We start from the raw sequence: 18259 nt of genomic DNA on the forward strand, positions 1-18259 counted from the left end.
GCTTGCATAAATAATACCAAAATCACTTCAGGGGAGTTTCAAGTAAAGTAACATTTTGCTTTGTAGGCAAAACAAAAGTAAAATTAAATCAAAAGGGAACTTCCTAACTTATGGGGTCAAAATCTATGTAGGGTGTACCACCACAAATAGATCAGTGTATGGGAAACACTGACTATTAAATTGTGTGACTAGAAAGACACCAATAAAATGTACTTTAATTTTGAACAACAGCACTACAACGGTGGCATTACAAATGGTATGAAATTATTGTGGGGAAAAAACAAGAATGCCACTTTTTTTCATGAACTTTAAGCAGAAAATTAAAAAATTGTTTTAAAGCAAAAATAAATAATAAATAAAGATCATTTTAACATTGGCTCAACCAGCCCATCTTACTGACCACCAGGGGTCCTGGTCCTTAATCCCTTTTTATTACTACCATGCCACTGGTACTGTACACAAACAAGGCTGTTTAAATATCTGCCTTGCACCATGGATTTGGAGAGAAAAAAGAAAGAAAAAAAAACTTTTTTTTTGCGTCTATTTTTTTGGGTGGGCTGAGACTATTTTGGGGTGGGCTAAAGCCCACCCAAAAAAGGGCTTAGAACCGCCCCTGGTGACAACCCTATTTACATCCCACAGCAGCAGTAAGTCCAGATGATGGCTTTCAATGGTAACCTAAATGAAGATGCTGTAATGCTTCACCTACAGTAGAGAGGAAGTGAAGTCAGCAGCAGCATGCTACCCACGCTCTCTCACTCTCTCTCTCTCTCACACACACACACACACACACACACACACACACACACACACACACACACACACACACACACACACACATTGCATGCATACATACATACAGTATATACATACATAGAAACAAACACACACTAGATTGTGTCCCGTTGCTACTATCCTATGAAGTATGAATATACCAACTAGAGTCCCACATACATAATGATCTGAGTCTTTTGCCCAGGCATTTCTTGAGCACTTTTTATAACCTTGTCCCTCCTGTTCTGCTTGTTTGAAACTGACTTGAGGTTTTTGTCTAGACAAGCACAGTACATGAAGAGGGAAGTTGTTCCCTGACATGTCCCTTGCATAACTGTCAGGTGTGTAGCATTATGGTGTGTGGCACTAGATTCAAGATTCAAGATTCAAGATTTTTATTGTCACTCCATAGTACAAGTATCACGTGTGAAATTCTTGTGCTGTAGACTCCGTTACATAGTGCAAAAAATAAAAATAAATAAATAAAAACAAGAGGCAACAAGCAATAAAGCAGTAAGACACGCCACAGACAGTGGCGTATTCACTGCACATATGTGCAAATGGCATGAACATACTTTAAACATAATTAAACATAATAACATTCTGTTAGGTGCAAATAGCATATACCTAATTAAACATACTATTGAACATTAGTCATACGTGATGGTAGCAGCTGTAGTGCGGTACAGTACGGCTACTACACTATTTGTATATGTTAAGGAGTCTCGTGGCCTGCGAGAAGAAACTGTCCCTCAAGCGATTTGTGCGTGCTCTTGGGACCCTGTATCTCCTCCCTGAGGGTAGCAGGGAGAACAGACTCTTGTGGGGGTGGTTTGTGTCTTTGATGATCTTCAGGGACCTCCTGAGGCACCGTTGGTTGTACAGATCTTGCAGTTCTGGCAGCTCACATCCTGTTACGTGCTGGGCCGTGCGCCTCACCCTTCTTAGCGCCCTGCGGTCCATGGTGGTGCAGTTCCCGTACCAGGTGGTGAAGCAGCCAGTCAGCAGGCTTTCAATGGTGCCTCTGTAGAAGTCCCTGAGAATTTTTGGCCTTAGCCCGAATTTCTTCAGGCGCCTGAGTCCGTGTAGTCGCTGTTGGGCCTTTTTGACAACAGTGGCGGTGTGGTTGGCCCATGTCAGGTCCTGGTGGATATTGACTCCCAGGTACTTGAAGCTGTCCACCCTTTCCACCACTGTGCCGTTGATGGTGATTGGGGTGTGTGCGCCCCCCCCCCTTCTGTAGTCTACAATGATCTCCTTTGTCTTGGAGACGTTCAGAGAGAGGTGGTTGTCCTGGCACCATTGTTCCAGTGTTGTTCCACTAACACTGCATCATAACTGTCAGGTGTGCAGCATTATGGTGTGTGACACTAACACTGCATCCACCAAAGGGCGCCTTTCTCTTTAAATGTGAAAATCATCACCCGGTTATTGAGCTCTCTCCCTGCTCAAGCACAGTTTGTTTTGTGGGATGTATTTGTTGCATTTTATGATAAGCCACACAAGGCTGGCATTTGACTGCCTATTATTAGACCGTTATTATGTGTTATATAGCTGTTCTAAAATCACTGTAAACTACTGTGTTCATTGTTTTTATAAATAATCATGCACCAGTGAAGCTGAAAGAGTAAAATGGACAATAATTAATTAAATGCTATTCAAGTGCCGCCAGACAATATAGTTGTTGTACATAATTAGCGATATTAATGGTGATTTTTGGTCAACTTTTACGTGGTCTAGGGTGTGTGTCTTTGTACTATATATATACTTTTTAAATTACTACTACAGATGGTACTCATCTCATTTGGCCAGCTTACTGCTGGGTTGCCAAGGTGCTGCCACAGTGGTAAAAGTGGGGCTTTTTGTTATTTAAGTTTTCTTTGTTCATTACAAAAGATCCCCCTCACTGCTGCCACGCCCCCCTCACTGCTGCCACACACCCCTCACTGCTGCCACGCCCCCCTCACTGCTGCCACGCCCCCCCCACTGCTGCCACGCCCCCCTCACTGCTGCCACGCCCCCCCCCTCACTGCTACCAGGCCCCCCTCACTGCTACCACGCCCCCCTCACTGCTACCAGGCCCCCCTCACTGCTGCCACGCCCCCCCTCACTGCTGCCACGCCCCCCTCACTGCTACCAGGCCCCCCTCACTGCTGCCACGCCCCCCTCACTGCTGCCACGCCCACCTCACTGCTGCCACGCCCCCTCACTGCTGCGCACCGACCCGTGTGCAGTGTTTTGCTTCCTTCTACCGCCTTCTACTCATGATGCACTGCCTTTCCTATATTTGCTCTTGTGTTTGGTTCGGTTTGCTTTCACACCACAAATGAACCGCGCTAGAGTTAACTTGCAAACGAATCGAGACCCACGTTTTCAAGCGGACCAGAGTTCGCTTGTTTGTTCCGCAACAGAGTTCGTTTGCGCTTTCACACCACCCTAAACAAAGCGCACTATCCGTGGAAATGAACTCTGGCGCGGTTAAAGCGGGCCAAACAGCATATATGTGAGAGCGACCTAAGTGAAATCCTTATTCTAAAAAACCCATCCACTTTTCCCCTGAAGCTCCCACATGTCGGGGACTTCCGCCTTCAAACTACAAAAATATGTCATCCCTGCGGTACTCTATAAAGGCACTGCTGCAGCAAAGTGGCCAACTAAATGAGTAACAACTGTATGTGCTCACAGGTATGTTCTAGTAAGTATTGTACCATCTTTATCACTGAAATGAACTGTCACACTGTCAAAGATGTGCACAAACTGAGATGAACTGTCACACTGTCAAAGATGTATGTCTTCCTCTCTGTGTGTCTCTGCAGGATGGAAAAGCAGAGTTGCGGCCTCGCCTTTGCCACGTGAAGAAGGGCTCGAGTGGCTACGGCTTCAACTTGCACAGCGACAAGAACAAACCGGGCCAGTACATAAGAGCCGTGGACCAAGACTCCCCCGCACAGAGGGCTGGCCTCAAGCCACAGGACAAGATCATCCAGGTACACACACACACATACACACACACACACACACACACACACACAGGACAAGATCATCCAGGTACACACACACACATACACACACACACACACACACACACACACACACACACACACACACACACATACACACACACACACACACACACACACACACACAGGACAAGATCATCCAGGTACACACACACACACACTAGGGGTTGCATGACTCCAGATTTGTTCAAGTCCTATGTGGAAGTGGGTGAGAGAGATTCCTGATGCTGCGCCCGCCCGGGCTCTGCTCTCAGGTGAACAGCATGTCGGTGCTGGGTATGCAGCACTCAGAGGTGGTGGCAGCCATCAAGGCAGGAGGAGACCAGACCTGCCTGCTGGTCATCGACCCCAACACAGAGGACTTCTTCAAGAGCTGCAACACTGTGCCCACAGAGGAGCACCTCAACGGTACGCAGGCACGCACGCACTCACACTCATGTACACACACACGCACGCACTCAAACTCATGTGCACACACACGCACGCACTCACACTCATGTGCACACACACGCACGCACTCATGCACACACACACACATGCCAGCGTTCACACAGTTTTTGAAATCCTTGACAGGTTGTGAATTTGATAATTTCTTTTATTATCAAGGCATTGAAAGTGCTTGAATTTATATATTTTGTGCAAGAAAGTGTTTAAACACTTAGGGCCCTATCTTCGCAACGGCGGGAATTTTGCGTTAGCGCCCGTTTTGCGTTGGAATAGCGCCGCGCAAAGCCCTAATTGTGGGCGTGTCAGCCCGCTGCGCTTCACGTCATCTCGGCGCAAACCTCCATAGGCGTGTTTATGCCCATAAAGGATTCACAAGGTTCTCACCTTGTGAATCATCACTCCCCTTAAAAGCCACAGCGTCACCACCTTCTTTCTTGCTGAGAGCAAGCAGAGAAACAGAGAGAGAGAGAAAAGAGAGGGGGAGAGAGAGAGAGAGCGAGAGAGGGGGGGGAGAACGAGAGAGGGAAGAGAGAGAGTGCCGCCGTGCAATTACCCAGTGATGTCCCAAAGCGTGCGCTTACTGTAATTAGACGTTTCGTTCATATAGGCTATAACATAGGCCTACACATCTACAAATATTTGTTTCTTTAATAGGATAGGAATGTGTGAGATTTTACTTCTAGCCTATTTCAATAGCCTGTGTCAGAATTGTCCACTCTGGTTAAGCCATTGACTGCGGTCACGCCATCCGCGCTGTGGAGAAGCTGGTCTTGCATGCGTGCAAATGCAGGGAAAGAGGTTACTGTACTGGCCGGACACTACCGGTCGGTGCCCTGGGTGTTTTGGGGAGAGGCAGCTTGGCACAACACCATCTCAACTTTCTCAAAAGTAATCTACTGTTAACTCACACAACAAACCTGTATGGTCAGTAATTATGTAGCCTAATAAAACCATGACAAACGAATTCTCATTTTTAAATCAAGGTGTGTTTTTTCTGCAATGTAGGCTATAGTTGAAAATCAACGTGGCATTCCGAGGAGAGAAGAGTGTGTGCAGGCGCGAGGTGTTAGAGAGTGACATCCATGCCGTGCGTAAACAAGGATTTCCTGCACTGCCCGGAGAATACTGTCTGTGCTCAGGCGTACGCCTGGCGTAGTTTTTTTTGCGCTAAGACCAGCTATTTGATGGCGGTAAAATTGAGAGCACCCAAAGCCATTTTTTCTAACACATTGCGCTGGAACGCCTATTTTGGCACGGTCAACGCCCAAACCTCTCTTTGCGCTCAGAACATACCGACGGTATCTTCGCCAGAGTGCAAAATGACACTGGGCCACGTCTACACCTGTGTCTGCGCTTAGATCCCAGCGCAAAACTGGACGGTGGAGGCAGACGATAGCTTAAGACGCAGGGAAGATAGCAATAAGAGGCGCGCAAACGGCAGCGCAAACGATAGCGCCGTACGACGATAGGGCGCATAGTCTCCCATCACACATTCAAGACTCTTTATAATTGTTGTCTGTGAGCTTCTGTAAAGCTGCTAGTACTCGTTATAAAAACTCTCAGTGTTGTAACAGTAATGAACCTTGATCCATGTCTCAAACTATGCCCTGCTGGGTCCTTGAATTTGAGGCAATGGGGCCTGGAAAGTCCTTGAAAAGTCTTTGAATTTGATGTTTAAGAAGGTGTGTGAAGTACATGCACACGGTACTGTCTTATCTGATCCAGTTCAGCTACACTAAGGGTCTGTTCTATCATCTATCAGTATGAACCATGGGTTTGGTGTGGCAGGGTGTGGCCCTTAGGATGAATCCAGGTTCACTTTAATCTCCTAGTTATCATTAGAATAGAGTGCAAAGGGGGGTACGGTGGTGCAGTGGTAAGTGTTGTCGCCTCACAGCTCGAAGGTCCTGGGTTCGATTCCCACCTGGGACGCTGTGAGCGCTGAAGGAATGCGTGCCCGTCCGCATGTCCTCGAGTGCCCACCGCCCGGGTGGGGTTGTCAAAAGGGCCTTTCTGTGTGGAGTTTGCATGTTCTCCCCGTGCCTCCCGGGGGTTTCCTTCATATAGGAACCCCCTTCACCAAAAACATGCAATATCTGGTTGCTAATGTGGTTCCTCCTCTGGTCGTTAAGGGCGCCTGTTCAGAGGGAGGGGAACTGGTTGGAATAGCGTGAACCTCCCACGTGCTATGTCCTACCGGTGAAGCTTCCCCTGTCAGGTGAAAAGAAGCGGCTGGCTAACTGCCCATGTCTCGGAGGAAGCATGGAGCCAGTTTCGGCTCTCCCCAGATCGGCAGAGGGTGGAGTAGCAACCAGAATAAATAAATTAAATTAGCACTAATGGGGGATAAAAATGGGATAAAAAATCGGGAGAATAGAGTGCAAAGATCAAGCAAAAATCAGCAGAACTCCATGTGGAAGCCATTTCTAAACGAGCACATAATTCATGATAAACTGCAGCCAGATTGGTGCAGGTTTCCTTATTAGGCCTTAGTTACTAATAAGGGTGTTCATGAATAGGCTTAATCAATGACTCTTAATTGGGTCTATGCTTGACTGTATGTACATATATATATATATTACATACATTACATACATATAGTATATATATGCAATATACATCAAAGTAAAGGACATCAAACACAATTTGACCAAATTGTAAAGTTAATGAGCCTTTTCTGTCTTCTTTGTCCCTTCTTGTAGGACCTCTTCCTGAGCCTGCATCAGAGGAGGACGAGGTGAGGACTTGTGTGTGTGTGTGTGTGTGTGTGTGTGTGTGTTTTTTAATCCATTGTAACAAAAATACTGTAAAACTACATTACACATTGAAATTACGATACAAAGTTTTATTTTTTGAAAGCATCTTGCGCATAACGTTATTAATTAAACGATCTACAACTCAATAGATTATTTATAGGGCTTTACTGCGTTATTGCATCGCACGGTATTGGCATGAAGCTTTAAATAGAGCCACACGTGGGAGTGAGTCCACACGCACACACACACACACACACACACACACACGACTCAGTGGTGGCTGGTCCATTGAGGCACAGGGGGAGCAACCTCCTCTATTTTTGGGAAAAGAAGCGTCTGTCATAATGATATCATATGTACTGTATGTATAGAAATGGGTGATGTTATGCATCACTCAATGATGATGTAATTGGTGATGTCACTCGAGCAATTGTGATGTCATCAGTGATTTATCACAGACACGTGGAGCACCGTGGCCCGTCAGAGGGCTGCGGACCTCATGTTGAATGCCCTGTGCGTATCCGTGTGAGTGTGCTAGTTTTTTCACACAATATTAAAACATATTCATATGTGTGGATTGGAATCTGATGGAAATGTCTCATAAGTCAGGTTAGTGGTGTCTCGTAGACAGTCACTATAGTGTAGATCAATTCTGCATTAAACAAATAGGCCAATGTTGGCTCCTTTTATCAGTCTAAGGAGGGAGTTTATCAAAAATAAACACTCCTCTAGGAAGGAACAGCATCTCCCTTCCCACACACACACACACACACACTAGTGACACCATGGGAAATGTGGATTGGCCCCCATAACATTGCTGCTGACCCCTCACCATGGCAACGGGAGCAATAGACAGTGGGCCAGTGTCTCTCTCTTTCTCCCTCTCTCTCTCCCCCTCTCTCTCTTCCCCTTTCTGTGGCCTGGAGGATCATGGGATTGAGGTGGCTGTAATTCCCTGTGTGTGTGTGTGTGTGTGTGTGTGTGTGTGTGTGTGTGTGTGTGTGTGTGTGTGTGTGTGTGTGTGTGTGTGTGTGTGTGTGTGTGTGTGTGTGTGTGTGTGTGTGTGTGTGTGTGTGTGTGTAGGATTATGCTAATGGGTGGACTAATGAGGGCCTATTTGCGTTCTCTCTGCACATGCAGACACGCTCGGCACGGCGGCGAGCGCAATCACACACTTTAGTTCTTCATTCACAATGACATCACATTCACAGGGACAATGACATCACATTCACAGGGACAATGACATCACATTCACAGGGACAATGACATCACATTCACAGGGACAATGACATCACATTCACAGGGGCAATGACATCACATTCACAGGGACAATGACATAACATTCACAGACCTCTGACCCTGTGTGTGTGCGTGTGTGTGACGTGTGTGTGTGTGTGTGTGTGTGTGTGTGTGTGTGTGTGTGTGCTCTCTTATCAGCTGACCACACCATCGAAGCATGCTAGAAACTATAAAAAATAGCCATGTCATTTTCTATAGAGAGCAGCTCACATGACACACATTTGATGATAAACGGTTTGATGATCAAGTGTGATAAAATTCCCGGCGGTTGGCATTACTGTTTCAAATTTTAATTTGATTATCATTCTTTCTTGATACTCACGGCATCCTGAATCCTATGCAGTCCGGTTTCAGAACCAAGCATAGTACTGTGACCGCGTGCCTGAAAGTCTTAGACGACATTAAGGCCGCTACTGACAAAAAGTTATTTTGTGTTGCTTTGTTTATTGACCTGTCTAAAGCATTCGACACGGTTGACCACCACATTCTGCTCAATGCCCTCTCAAAGGTAGGTTTTGGTCAAAATGTGGTTGCTTGGTTTAGGAGCTATCTTCTCGAACGCACACAGTGTGTCAGGTTTGGTGATATAATTTCTGATCCAATTACTTTAGAAAAGGGGGTCCCACAGGGTTCGATTTTGGGACCGCTTCTTTTTCTTTTGTATATAAATAATATCTGCGATCATCTGTCTAACCACTCCCTGTATCACATATATGCAGATGACACCATTCTATATTCCTGTGCTCCTTCTCTTGATGCTGCTGTTGCAACTCTACAGTCTGATTTTGACTCTCTGCAGCATGCTCTCCTTAGATCTAAACTGTTGTTGAACGGAAGTAAAACTAAGGGTATTGTATTTGCTCCAATTAAGTCTTCGGTTGTTGCTTCTCCTTCTATTTCCACCCTTGAAGGTACCCCCATTGAGTTTATTGAGACCTATAAGTATCTCGGCATCTGGCTGGACAAGAACCTGGATTTCAAACACCATATCGATGTCCTAGTCAAGAAACTCAAATTCACAATTGGTTTCTTTTACAGAGTAAAAGCGTGTTTTTCTCCCTCCTCCCGCCAACAGCTGGTTACGGCCTTATTTCTGTCACAGCTGGACTATGGTGACATAGTTTATAGATTTGCTTGTCCCACTGCCCTGGCTAAGCTTGACCCTCTCTACCATGCTGCTCTGAGATTTATTACTAACTCAGCATATAGGACGCACCACTGCACGCTCTACTCTTTGGTTGCTTGGTCCTCACTTGCTACACGCAGGTTGCAACACTGGTACATCTTTATTTATAAGGCTATTCTTGGCAAGCTTCCACCTTACATCTGCTCTAAGTTCGTACTGATTCAGAGTTCTGTGAATCTCAGATCCAGCGCTTGGGTGCGCTTTAGAGTGCCACCCGCGCGGACTGATGTAAGCAGGAGATCTCTTTTTTACTTTGGCCCTTGGTCTTGGAATGACCTTCAAACCCGCCTTAAACTTGCCTCTCTGGTCTCTTTATATAGTTTTAAACAAAAACTAGCTGAGGTCCTTGCCACCTGCTGTTCCTGCTTTGAGGTGTAGCACTCTTCTTCTTGACTTTTTACTAGCTGTCTCTCATGTTGATGAGGCATGCTTTTGATTGTACTGTTTTATGGCATTGGTCTTTTAGATCATTTCTATTTGTCTTAAATTTTCTCCATTTTGAGTTGATGGTGGTCAAATGACAGAAATTTTTGTATATGTATTTGTACTTGTGTATTTTGTACGACGTGAAACGTGCTTTTGCCTTCTTGGCCAGATCACCCTTGTAAAAGAGACCTCGGTCTCAATGGGTTTTTATTTTCTGGTTAAATAAAGGTTTGATTGATTGATTGATTAAAACTACATTTGATTACTGGGCTTTGAAAAACATGGTAAATCCTGTCCATCAACAACCAAAGTTAGCAACAGTTTCCCAACAGTGTCTGAGTTTTGGTGAAATTATTTCAAAATCAGTAGTTTTTGAACATTTTGAGCACATTTTAACAATAATACTGACCCTGATCATTTTTGTAATAATTTTGCTCACTATAATCGCGATATGAAATTTTCATACGATTTCATCTCTAGTTCTGTCATGTGCAAACAAGCTCAACTGTGCAACAGACCTGTGTCAAGCCACAGGTCTAACCCTAACTCTGTCAAACCAGCCACAATAACAAATAGCACTTCTATAAAAGCCTTATTGAGGATCCTACTGTAAGTGAGTAAGTTTTGTGTACAGAGCAACTAAAGAATGTAGGAATCGGTAGTAAACAAAAATAAATGTCCTTTTCACAGTGTTAAAGTGTTAATGGCCCATCGCAAAGCAGCTCGCAAATGTTGCTGGAGGGCTTTTCTGTTGTGAGGGTGCAGCATACAGCGCTGGTCCAAAGCCACTTAGAGCCATGAGGTTATTTTTAGAACAAGCATCAGCTGCTTAGGGAACCGGTCGTGGATTGCGTATAGTTTGTATAGTCACGCCGGGACATATAGACATAATGGACATATGTACATGGTCATATGGACACGGCGGTGCAGGAATGTGGAAATGATCAGGAATTACTTTTTATCTATCTATTTTTAGCTCCATCTCAATGTTTCTACATTTTTTACCGATTAGTGCCGATGCTGTTAATAATAGCATTAATGAGTGAGTGATGAGAGTAACTCTATTCTCAATCACCCTTTTTTCCCCAGTTGCAAACTGCTGCAAAGTGCTGAGTGAATCTGCCGGTCAGATCACAAACTGAGAGGAGAGGCTTTATACTGGTGTCTCTTGCCCCCTAGTGGACAATTGAAAGGTGTGTGTTTTGGTGTGTTGCAGGTGTGTTGTAAGGCCGCAGTAGAGGTGCAGCCCAAAGTGTCCAAAGTGAGCCCGTCGCCTTCCAATGCCTCGTCCAAGTCCAACGCATCGCTCCCAAGAGCAACCGCTAGCACCCCACCACCAGAGGTACACCATTTATACACCACATCTTTTTTACTTGCCACACGTTTTCAGGAAGAAGCAGTTGCGGCGACCAATCAAATGAGTTTGGGGCGTGGCTTTCTTACAGAAAGGTCTTCTTCCAGAAAGGCTTCAGGGCTAACTTGTCCCATGTGCGTGGAGCACCATGGGCAAAACCCACGTGACAAAATTACAGGAAGTGAGTTGAAGTTGGGGTGTCTTGCTTGAAATCCCATCGTCTTTGCTCCGACTTAGTCATGATGGGAAGTCGTAGAAAACTCCAGAAAGTTTGCCACAGTACCGTACATTTTGCGTGTGTGTGTGTGTGTGTGTGTGTGTGTCCAGATGGAGCGGGCTCCAGAACCGTCCCGGGACGTGGACTCTGGCCTGGCTTTGGGCCTGTCTCTGGCCCAGGTCCGGGAGAGGGCCCACCAGAAGAGAGTGGCCAAGAAAGCCCCGCCCATGGACTGGAGCAAGAGGAACGAACTGTTCAGCAACTTATAAACAACATCAGCAAACAACAACAGCATCTTCTCCCTCCAGCAGAGAGGAGAGGAGGGTCCACCTCTCTCTCTCCTCTGTCTGTTTCGTGTCTACTCTTCAGTTTCCGCTTCTGACACCACATGTTCGATTCATTCAGAACGTCTAATGTGAAACGGTGTTATTTTGCGGATTTTAATTCCATTGTTTTCATTTAGGATTCAACCACTGTTCCTAATTGTTTTTAAGAACGTTTGAAATGCCACTCGACCACTAGAAATGAGTGCTAATATATGAAGAATGTTTGAAGTAAAGATGGGGAAAAAAGGAGAAATATAGCGATGTACACAGTTTCTCATAGGAAAAGGACAATGCAAGGAATAACAGGGAATAATTAGTTATTGGCAGATTTTTGATAATAAAATTTGTAACAATCCTATAATTATCATTCTTATTATAGGATACTAGTGGACCCATGGGAGTTAGACCTCCCCCTGGGAGTTAGACCCCCTCTGGGAGTTAGACCCCCTCTAGTCTGGAACACAGTGGTCACCAAAGCCTCTGGGACACTCAAATTATTTTTCTTTTTCTCTTTTGCTCCTTTATTTATACACACAACTGATTATCCCTATCACTGATGACATCACATCATTAGGTAATTAGGGCAATTACATATTTTACGTGCGATCGGGCTGAAACCTTCAGGAAGTGTAAAGAGCACCCGGGTTGATGTGATGTCATATGTCGCCATCAGTGATGTCATCCTTCCTGGCTGAGACTGTTCCAGACCAGGTGGTGCGGAGGGGTCTAACTCCCACGGGTCCACTAGTGTCTTTAAATACAGTGAGCTTTTGATTTGTGCAGTCGAAGTGATTGCTTGCAACAGCAACTCGTTTTAAGAAATATGTATTTGCTTCTATAGTCAGCATCTATGAACGAACAATCCAGCCTGTGATTTAAGCTGCAGTACAGATTACAGAATAATCATCATAGCTCCTGAGCCTTCACTGCCAACACATCAATCCATGACAATCTTTTTTTTTCTTTTTCTTTCTGAAATAGAAAAGAGGAATTCTGGAGCAGACGGTCAATGTAGTAATTTTGCACCTAACAACAAATAGTTAAATTAAGAATTATTATGACGTGCAAACGTCCCGTTTCATTCCGTTTTATACTCCTTGGTTATTAAGGCGCCGCCTCGCCCGCAGCCTTTCCTGCCTCGTCCTCATTGCTCATTTCTACCCTACCTCGTTGGTTTCCCCTCAACGTTTCGCCCGGTTCATCATGAGGTTCATCATGGGCTTGCAGACGCAGCTCGCGGGCTCACATACGCAGCCGCCGAACCCGCAACTCAGCCACTAAATGTCACGTGTGTGATTTTTCATTTAGAAAGTGATTTAAAATCTGAATTTCAACATTCATTTTAAACAAATTATGAATTTGTCAACAATTCGATTCCTTCATCTGTGAACGATCCGATGCATCTTATAAACGATAAATTTTTAGACCCTAAATTGCTAAATTGACCATGTGCTCCAGAATCCATCTTTTCTTTGAGATCACTCAGTCCCTCTTCTGAGACGCAGCGGTTCTTACAGGGTTCGTCAGCTGACATCTTTTTTCTCTCTTCTGTAAACAAACCCTCAGACAGAGCGTGTCCTCATGATTTATCTGTTTTAAGAAAAATTTGAGATTATTTTTTTCATGATGTATCTTTTGCTAGATTTGTACATACAGTAAATGATTTGAGAGAAAATTGTATTTTGACTGACGTGAGAAAAAGTGTAAATCCTTGTTTTGATCGTGTTGTTGACGGACGCAAAGTTGCACTGGTTAATCCGATCGTCATCTGGATTTATATGGAAACCTAAGGTGTACTGTCGTTGGCTTTGTGTTGTAGTGTATTGATGAGGAATATAACATTTGGATCAAATTAAGTTAATGTGTGGAGAGTCTGTTTTGTAATATCCAGCAACAACGTCACAACTTTCTCATCTTTCCAGTCCCAGAAGACCAACAATACTACTTGGTATCAATTCTCCTTTTAATGATTTGCAGGATGATACAGAATGGACATGTCAATCATTAATGAAAGGAATGGGCATGCATCAAAACAGAACAGAGGAATCAGTAGTGCTAAAATGTCACTTTTGATGTCAAAATGCCTCATAAGGATAAATAAAGAATATGGATGTTATTGTGCTGCAGATAATGGCCTTTCTGGTTCAGAAGTAGAGCTGCAATGATTAATCGATTAGTTGTCAACTATTAAATTAATCGCCAACTATTTTGAAAACCGATAAATTGGTTTGAGCAATTTTTAAGACAAAAAACTCAAAATTCTCTGATTCCAGCTTCTTAAACGTGAATATTTTCTGGTTTCTTTACTCCCGACAGTAAACTGAATATATTTGGCTTGTGGACAATACAAGACATTTGAGGACGCCATCTTGGGCTTGAGAAACACTGATAGATATTTTCACCATTTTCTGACATTTTATAGACCAAACAACTAGTCATTGAATCGAGAAAATAATCAACAATGATGAAAATAATAATTTGTTGCAGCCCTATTCAGAAGTAAAACCTCTGATAAACAAAACAGAACAGTACATAAGCATCAAGTGTATGGCATTACCTGAGTGAGTGGAATGGGATGAATTAATGATCAAAGCTTTACATCTTTGTTGAGTTCACGATAAGGTGCAAACAGAGGACTGAGAGGACAGTACAGCAAACAAACATGAGTCTATGCAGAATGTAACAAAACGTCATTGAAATAGATTGTAGCATTGCATGACTGGAGAGTCAGTCCAGAACAACAGGTCCTGCTTGGGGAGTGTAGATCGAAACAAGGACATCAATGTAGATAGGAATACTCTTTTCAATTTCTCAAATTGGAATAATCAATCAATATAGCATGCCATTTCCCATTATTGGGGGGAAAGGGGAGGTCACCCATTGACACACTAAAGTTTACTTTACTTCATAGCACCCTGAGGCGAGCGGTAAAAACCCTCTGCAATAACTGACCTGACAATAGATTCGCATAAAAGATTGACTTTGGTAAAAAAAAAAAAAAAACGCACACACGAAAACACACCAAATCACTATCCATATGGAATACTGCTTGTAATGCAATACAATAAACAGTGTATTTTATTAATATTTCCCCTGTGTTATAGACTATATAATAATTGTATTAATAAAAACATATCTATATATATCTATATCAGTGCAATGCTCTAATATACAATAGAACTATCTCAGTCAATAGGAAGGAACTAGGAATTTGTAAAAACAGACATGAGTAGTACAAATATAGCCATAACTCAATGTACAGTAGTTTGAGAGATATTTGACTACACCTGAACATGGAGGTACACAGTGCCAACAGTCTTGTCTCTACATTTACACGTTACAAATAAAATTGGCCCTTATTCCCCTTTAGTGGTTCTCTCTCTCTCTCTCTCTCTGGTCTTGCACAGGCGCAATGCAGCTCTCCTCCCGCCTGTTGTCGCTCCAATAACATTCCCAGGTGTGTGTCCCAAGGCCAAGTGCTCGTGTTGAAGAGTCGGGTCGGTATCTCCAGAGACGTGGGCAGGACATCCTCAAGAGCCCCCTCTTTGGAGGTGGGAGGCTCCCTAGTCCTCCCTGAGCCCTGATAACTCCACTGTCTCTCTTTCTTCACCAATATCAAAGTTACTCCAACATGGCGTCCAGCTGATCGGCCAGGTCGTCGAACATGTTGTCATTCAGGATGTTCCTCGTGGCCTTCGCTGTGCTGCTGCTGGGAGGACAGATGACAATGTTGGAACCATGGCCATTATTATTATGTACGGGTGTTCTGCTCCTAACAGTGATGCTGAAAAATGAACCATGGCCATATCTACGGGTGTTCTGCTCCTAACAGTGATGCTGAAAAATGATGAATACTGCAAGCCATTGGCAAATTCTCTTAGATGAAACTAAGTCAACTAAGTGTCTAAGCATTTTCATCTCATCTTAGTCAAAGAAAACCGTAACTATTCATTCGAATTTCCAAACTTATTGTAAAGATATATTCATCTGTTATTCTGGAATTGTTTTAAGGTTTGAATGTGCAATACAGACACAGATGTTTAACTTCTTCTCTTCTGATTGGATCTCTTCCCAATTCCCTAACATTTTTAGTCTAGTTTTCACTAGTGAAAATAGGTAGTCGACTAACATTTTTCCTCATAGTTTTCGTCTACGAAATCAACACTGCTATGGATGCATGTCTCCACCTAGTGGTGCACTCCTCTTCCAAACTCACACACACTTTTCCACAACTACACCATGTATCTGAAACAATGTTTACTTACTGTCAAGGTCAATCTCATCAAAGTTTCTGAAGACCATCTCCACGTGATCCCACTCTATAAAGCTGCATTTCCCAATGAAGGGCTGGGCAAACACCACATACTGATACATATTTCAATTCAAATACATGTCACTCTTGTGTTAGAATGGGCATTGACACTAGTCTGTTTTTATATAACCCTTGATCAATTCTCATTAATCTTTTATCTTCTCTTTTTTATTTGTCTGTAGGCTACACACGTGCACTGCCAAGAGTAGCGGCAGCATTCTAAACCAGAGACCAGACTATATCAAAAACATAAAAACACAGCTGAACAATCACACCCAGGTGGTGCTAATTAAGTGTCTTAAAGTGGTAATCAACAACGCTGATTACCATGGAATTCATGAGGGAGAGAAGTCTTCCTCAGGAAACCTGGGTTACATCGTAACCATTCGTTCATCTCTATGCAATCTAAATCCCATAGAGATAGGCACAGTGCTTATCTCTATGGGATTTAGATTGCATAGAGATGAACGGATGGTTACGATGTAACCCAGGTTTCCTGAGGAAGACTTCTCTCGCCTGCTCTATTGGCATGCACAGAACACAATTGCTCAACTTCGCATCACTGATGACATCACAATTGCTCGAGTGACATCGCTGATGATGTCATGGACCTTATGACATCATTACTGACCAAAATCATCAGAAATCTCACAATGCGGAACCAAAAACATGTCCAAAATCGCACACAGCCAATCAGAAACAATCCTCCAACAACAGACAGGCAGGTCTGTGGGTTTGTCTGTATGGTCAGTGCAGTCGTCTGTGTTCTGTTAGACCAGAGGTCAAAACCTGCTGTGCATGGGAACCCTCCTTTGCAGTATAGTTTATTGAAGAATATTTATTAAAAAAATATATATCTTCAATTAATTAGAAATTTAATAAAAACAAAAAATGGGTTGTTACTGTATGCCTATTGCCACTTTTAAATACAAATCTTTTTGCTACCCAAAGATGTGTGGACATCCTGGACTTGACTTCACAAACCTTACCTCAGTAGGCAACTGACATACACAGTGTGCCACCAAGGCACTGCCACTGCTGCTGTGTTTCTCTTCTGTTGTTGGACAGTTTGAGCAATTCATCACCAGAAATGGCTGTAATATAATTGAGCTTCTAGTTAACTTAGTAAGCTGATCTAAGAGTCTAAGGCAGGGGTGGGCAATTATTTTTCATGGGGGGCCACATGAGAAACCCAGATTGTTGCCGGGGGCCGAACAAATATTGTTATGCCGTAACCCATGGATGGGTAACTTTGATGATAGAGAGGGCCACAAAAAATGTCCTCGCTACCAGGTTTTGCTGAGGGCCGAACGGCGCCAGCGTGAAAAATTTGGTGCATTTGAAGCCACGTTTAGAGGAATAACTAATTTTAAATTAACAGTTGTGATGTCATTATTCAGTCTTAACCACCAATATTTCATCCTTTTCTCACTCACTCCTATGTCACCACCTGCTCTCAGGGCTTGAAAATAACTTTTTTGACCACCTGCCAATATGGCTGCTAGATTTTAAAGTTACTAGCCAATTAGAATTTCCACTAGCCAAAATGTTTTTCTTGAAATAAATAAAATCAGTGGGTTAATTTAAGCATAAGTATCAGTAAGTGGCCCGGGATGATCAAAGCCTGTGTTGAGGGTCACACGAACAAAAATGCAGTCTTCAAGCTAAATAAATCCAAAACCAATGAGTTAATTATTTAAATTTCTAATTCAATGTAGCCTTTTAGTCATAAAGATTATTGAAAGATATTCCATATTCCAGACTGAAATGCTATAACAGAAGTGGAGTATTAGCCAGAATGACATGAACATTTGGACACTTATTCAGCGGGTATCTTGCATGTTGCGTTCAGGTGCACTGTGTAAAAAAAAAAAAAAAATTGCAATTCCATCGTGGGCCACACAGGTGGCGCCCGCGGGCCGCGTCTGGCCCGCGGGCCGTAGTTTGCCCATGTATGGTGTAAGGCCCAATTCCAATCCGCCCCCTTACTGACTCAAGCCCTTATTAGAGGCGCGTTCACGTGAAGGGAGCGAGGGCTTAGGGATTTCCCATGGTGAAATTGCAAAGTGAATGAGGGAAAGGAAATCTGGAATAAGAAAGGGAGTGAGCCCTTTCTGCCCCCATACCGTTAGGGAGCAGCTG

At 43.6% G+C, this 18259-nt stretch overlaps 1 protein-coding gene across 1 annotated transcript in view; it reads left to right on the top strand.

Annotated features, from left to right (window-relative positions):
• The window catches only part of LOC310774404 (Na(+)/H(+) exchange regulatory cofactor NHE-RF1-like), a 47950-nt gene extending 33846 nt beyond the window's left edge, over positions 1–14104 (top strand). Inside the window, exons 2-6 of the mRNA XM_083634471.1 lie at positions 3591–3761; positions 4049–4202; positions 6944–6978; positions 11125–11250; positions 11590–14104. Of these exons, the coding sequence (XP_083490597.1) occupies positions 3591–3761; positions 4049–4202; positions 6944–6978; positions 11125–11250; positions 11590–11748 (645 nt within the window). The 3' untranslated portion in view covers positions 11749–14104. The remainder of the gene's footprint in view (positions 1–3590; positions 3762–4048; positions 4203–6943; positions 6979–11124; positions 11251–11589) is intronic.
• The last annotated feature ends 4155 nt before the right edge of the window (positions 14105–18259 follow it).

This window comes from Poromitra crassiceps, assembly GCF_964638095.1.
Source record: "Poromitra crassiceps genome assembly, chromosome: 4".
Taxonomy (NCBI): Eukaryota; Metazoa; Chordata; class Actinopteri; order Beryciformes; family Melamphaidae; genus Poromitra; species Poromitra crassiceps.